At 43.6% G+C, this 4,975-nt stretch overlaps 1 protein-coding gene across 1 annotated transcript; it reads left to right on the plus strand.

Annotated features, from left to right (window-relative positions):
* Positions 1–338: 338 nt before the first annotated feature.
* Positions 339–2,918, plus strand: CCDC127 (coiled-coil domain containing 127). Its single transcript, XM_056857773.1, has 2 exons — positions 339–499; positions 2,208–2,918. The coding sequence occupies exons 1-2, from the start codon at positions 379–381 to the stop codon at positions 2,876–2,878; spliced, it is 792 nt and encodes a 263-aa protein (XP_056713751.1). The 5' UTR covers positions 339–378; the 3' UTR covers positions 2,879–2,918.
* The last annotated feature ends 2,057 nt before the right edge of the window (positions 2,919–4,975 follow it).

Raw genomic sequence — 4,975 nt, forward strand, 5'->3', positions numbered from 1 at the left:
GAGGAATTACAGGTAAGGATTCCCCGTACATGCGCACACACATTTCCTTTCTTTGGCTTTCATTTTTTAAAATATATTGCTAGAAAGGCAATTAAATATAATGCTAGGCCGGAAAGGGGGCAGGGAAGGAGGCATATGGGGAAGCAGACCAAGGAAAGGCACTTCGAGGAAGGAGAGATGGAGAATGCTGAGGGGGCCAAGGGAAAGGAAGTAGGGCAAAGGGAAATGGAGACTGGCTTTACCAACCCAGCTATATTGTCTACCTTGGTGAGCATATTTCTGAGTTTTCATGGCACCGTAGTGATTTTAATATCAATGTGTACAGGTGAGAGTATTGGATACCTAAGAGTTCTTTTCTCCTAATTTTAAGGTTTGTCCATGAATAATTTAAATGACCCTCCAAATTGGAACATCCACCCCAATGCCAGGGACGATGGAGGCCATGGAAGCAAATGGAATTATGCTTTGCTGGTTCCAATGCTGGGACTGGCTGCCTTCCGTAAGTCACATTTGGAATAAAAAATTTTTTTCTTATATTTCCTTACAATTTATGCGATGTGCTAACTTGGGAGGGATTAGCACAGGTAGACCTCACTTTGGTTAGTCTAGCAAGTCCATAGAAATGTTTGTTTTTTAAATTACATCCTGCCTTTAACTTCACTTTAATTGAATCACAAAAAAACACCATAAGATATCATCAAACATAAAATGGCATAACATTTAAACAGCTCAAAAACCTCTGCGCAAAGCTGCCTGAACAGCAGCATGGGAAAACTAAATCCATAGCCTCCAAACAGCAAGTAGTCTAAAGCCCAAAGTGTTCAGCCTTACGCAATTTCTAGACCCTAACTACAGAAGGCATTCATCACATCTCTGGAAGGCTATTCCACAGGGAGGGTACTACCACACAGAAGGCCAACGCTGTAAGAGACTGTGAACCGCCCAGAAAAAAAGTTAACCGTAGGAGGAAATGTTCAGTTGACCCCAAGTCGGCAGGCAGACCTAGAAAGGGCAAAGTGGTTGTGACAGATTTCTTGGGAGGTAGACACTTCTGCACAGGATTTTCTCTCTATCACATCACAATGTTCTGCCAACCACGCTACACCAGGATTCCCAGTGGGAAATTAAAAAGAGAAAAGTGGATTTGAGAGGACAGGATCTGGGCATGAGCATAACCCAGCCAAGTTTGGCTTGATAACTGAGGTAAAACTGACAGGCACAAGATGGTTTCTTTTTAAACTGAACAGGAACAGCGTTTATTCAGTAAAACACACACAACTGAGGTAACTATTAACACTTAACCAGGAGCTATGGAATGTTAGGGTGTAAACAGAATGTGTCTCAGGAAAACTCACTCTAAAGCACGTTTATGACATAACACGGCACTCTGCTGCAACTGAGTTATGCTCCAGGCCCAGCCAAACACTACTGGCCTCCTGTAATGTCTCAGTACCCTCAAGCAGGGAAGCTGAACCAAAACTCTGACACCTTCTGTAAATCTCTTAATTTTCACTCCTGTTAGATTAATACATCACTATCAGCATTCAAAATCTAATTTCTTCTAATAGCCTTCCCTATCAGAACTTAACTTTCCCAGTACTTATCGACTGATTTAGAGCATTGTGTTGATTGACGGCTGAGTCTTTAGGGCACATTTCTGTACTCATCCTGTCACAGTGGCCTTCGAGTATTCCAGTGAATCTGGGCCCATTCCAGCAGCTATCTAAAATAGTTAGGTGGTTGTATTTCTTGGCAGAAGAGGTTTTGAAAGTACCAACAGAACCTTTGGTATGATAGTTAGATTCCAGTCCAGTAAGAGATGGATTGACTCAATAAAGGAAGCCACAGCCCTCAATTTGCAGGATCTGAGCAAGGCTATCAAAGATAGGACATTTTGGAGGACATTGATTCATAGGGTCGCCATGCGTCGGAAGCGACATGACGGCACTTGACACACAGCACATTAGAGACGAACACAATTTTGGGGCTATCAGCTTTTGAGAGTAAAAGTTCTTGTCATCAGAAAAGCTCCTACCTCGAAAATCTTGTTGGTCTCTAAGGTGCTACTGGACTCAAATGTAACTGTTCTACTGTAGACCAACACGGTGACCCTCAAACAACATTTGTGTATGATGCATCAGTATTATTCATGAGGAATTTGTTTTTCATTTAACTTATACATGTGGATTATGTCTCATGCTTTGCAGGTTGGATCTGGTCCAGAGAATCTCAGAAAGAGATAGAAAAAGAGAAAAAAAATTTCTATCGAAAACTGTCAACAGTACAGAGAGAGCTTGAATCTAAATACCGTGATATAATTACTGAAAATCGCCGTTCCGTTGCCCACTTAGAGCTGGAATTGGAAAAGGAACGGAACAGAACGTCAAGTTACCGTGAGGCCCTCGTCTCGCAGAGCCGTAAGTTGGTGGAGGAAAGAAGAACCCTGGAAAAAGAGCATGCCCAATTGGAACAAGAAAAAAAGGCCCTGCAGCATTCTGGAGCCGTTGGCGCTTTGTACCAAAGTTGTCTGGAGAAAGAAGCGCAGTGGCACAAGAGAGCAAGTGCTTTGCTCAAAGAGTTTGAGGAAACTCTCACTGAAAGGCAGGAGATCTACTGCAGCCTGATGCTGCCAAGAACCCAGCGACTGGAAATTGAGAAGAATTTACTCATTAAAGCAGCAACAGATCCAGTTGCTTTGGACCTGGGAATGGAGACAGGCTTGAAAGATATTTTTAGGCACGATACTTATTGCAGCAACTTGTTAAACACAAATAAACGTCGAAACGGGAGGCTGATGTGGCTTTACCTTCAATACTGGGAATTGTCTGTGGAACTTAAGAAGTTCAAGAGGGTAGAGAAGGCCTTGTTGGGAAATTAGCGGCTGAAACCAGTGGCCATCCAGATCAGTATCAGGTACAAGTGAGTTCCTCTGGTATGCATATTGATTCTTTGTGCTTTTCCACCACAGCTGTTAGTCACATGATAGAGTGTCGTCTTAAGTCAATGCCTTTTCCTTTGAATGGCCATGATAAAGTAGTAGAAAAGAGCAAGAGTCCAGTAGCACCTTAAAGATTAACAAAGTTTCTGGCAAGGTATACCATGCCAGAAATTTTGTTAGTAACAAAAAAAGGTAACTTGACAGACTTAACACATCATGATCTGTCTCCATAATAAAATAGTTATATGATGCTGTGTGACAGGTGTTTCTGTCTTTATTAGGTTACTGGACTTAAAAGGGTAGGACAAAGCTCCCATCACCTGCATGGCAACCTTCATTTCTTTGAGAAGTTTTTTTCTCTCTGCTTGGAAGCAACTATCCTCCTTCTGTCTATCTATTTAAGGCTGAGATTCTCTGTATCGGTTGTTGTGCCAACTGGTTTGTACACCATTTGTGATCTGGACTGAGCAAAAACTTTTTGTGGAAACAAAATAGATACGATGCTAGCTGAAAAAATGACTTTGTGAACCTTGTGACAACCTGGTAAGACCTCCAAGGAATGTTACGTTTTCCCAGCTCACTGGTCATGTCCCTTAGAAACAAATCACATAACCCTTTTCTATTTTTTTGTTTCCTTCATTCTGTTTTCTCACTATCAGATCAGGATGTGTGTGTGTGTAAAGTGCCTTCAAGTCGCAGCCGACTTATGGCGACCCCTTTTTGGGGTTTTCATGGCAAGAGACTAACAGAGGTGGTTTGCCAGTGCCTTCCTCTGCACAGCAACACTGGTATTCCTTGGTGGTCTCCCATCCAAATACTAACCAGGGCTGACCCTGCTTAGCTTCTGAGATCTGACGAGATCAGGCTAGCCTGGGCCATCCAGGTCAGGATTCAGATCAGGATAGTGATGGGAAATAAATACAGCCATAAATGGGACGCTAGACACCAGAGAAATATATTTGTTTGATAAAGGCTGCAGATCAAAGCTATAAACAACCTCCTCCCTTTTTAAAGGACTGTGAATTTTTTATTTTTTTTTAATACCTGCACTTTCTCCCCACAGTGGACTTAGGGCAGCTTACAACATTTAAAACTACAATTAATACAAATGCCCCCCCTGTGCAAGCACCGGGTCATTCCTGACCCATGGGGTGACATCACATCCTGACATTTCCTAGGCAGACTTTGTTTACGGGGTGGTTTGCCAGTGCCTTCCCCAGTCATCTTCCCTTTACCCCCAGCAAGCTGGGTACTCATTTTACCGACCTTGGAAGGATGGAAGGCTGAGTCAACATTGAACTGGCTACCTGAAACCAACTTCCGTTGGGATCGAACTCAGGTCATGAGCAGAGCTTGGACTGCAGTACTGCAGCTTACCACTCTGAACTATAAAACCAATTAAAAGATTGACTTAATGGCAAATTACTCAAGAGTATTAAAGCAACTGGCCAGTTCCCTGGTTCATGATGTTAACCAAAGACCACAGGAAACAAAACAGCCTTACATTCCCTACAGAATGCAAGAAGATCCCGCTGGGCACAGACATCCCCAGGGAGCTGATTTCAAGAGAGAAGGGGCAACCACTGAAAAGGCCCTTGCCCTGGTGGTTGACAAGCGGGCAGTTGGCAGGCCAGCCACCTGTAGAAGGCCCTGCAATGATGATCTAAGAAGGCGAGGGGAGCCATACTGGGAGAGGCAGTCCCAGCTGAGGCTCCAGGAGTCACTGTCCCTTTCAGAACCGATGGCCCAATTCCTCTGACCTGCAAGTATTACATCCCAGTTGGCCTTGCAGCTTCATTTAGAAGACCTTTCACCCTTTTAATATTTGTAGTCAGTTGAATCAAACTTGGAGTCTTCTGAGGCATCCTACTCATCCCCTTAGGCTCAGTTGCAGTTCTTCTAGCCCCTTTCTGGGTGATCTGTACTCCTTCTCCTGCTTTTTGTCTGAGGGAATCCTTGCCTTTAGCTTCTCATTCATCCAGCCCTCTTAAGCTCTTGGCTTGTACTTCTGTTGACCTCCTTCTCCCTTCCTTCCAG

Source organism: Euleptes europaea, chromosome 11 (assembly GCF_029931775.1).
Source record: "Euleptes europaea isolate rEulEur1 chromosome 11, rEulEur1.hap1, whole genome shotgun sequence".
NCBI lineage: Eukaryota > Metazoa > Chordata > Lepidosauria > Squamata > Sphaerodactylidae > Euleptes > Euleptes europaea.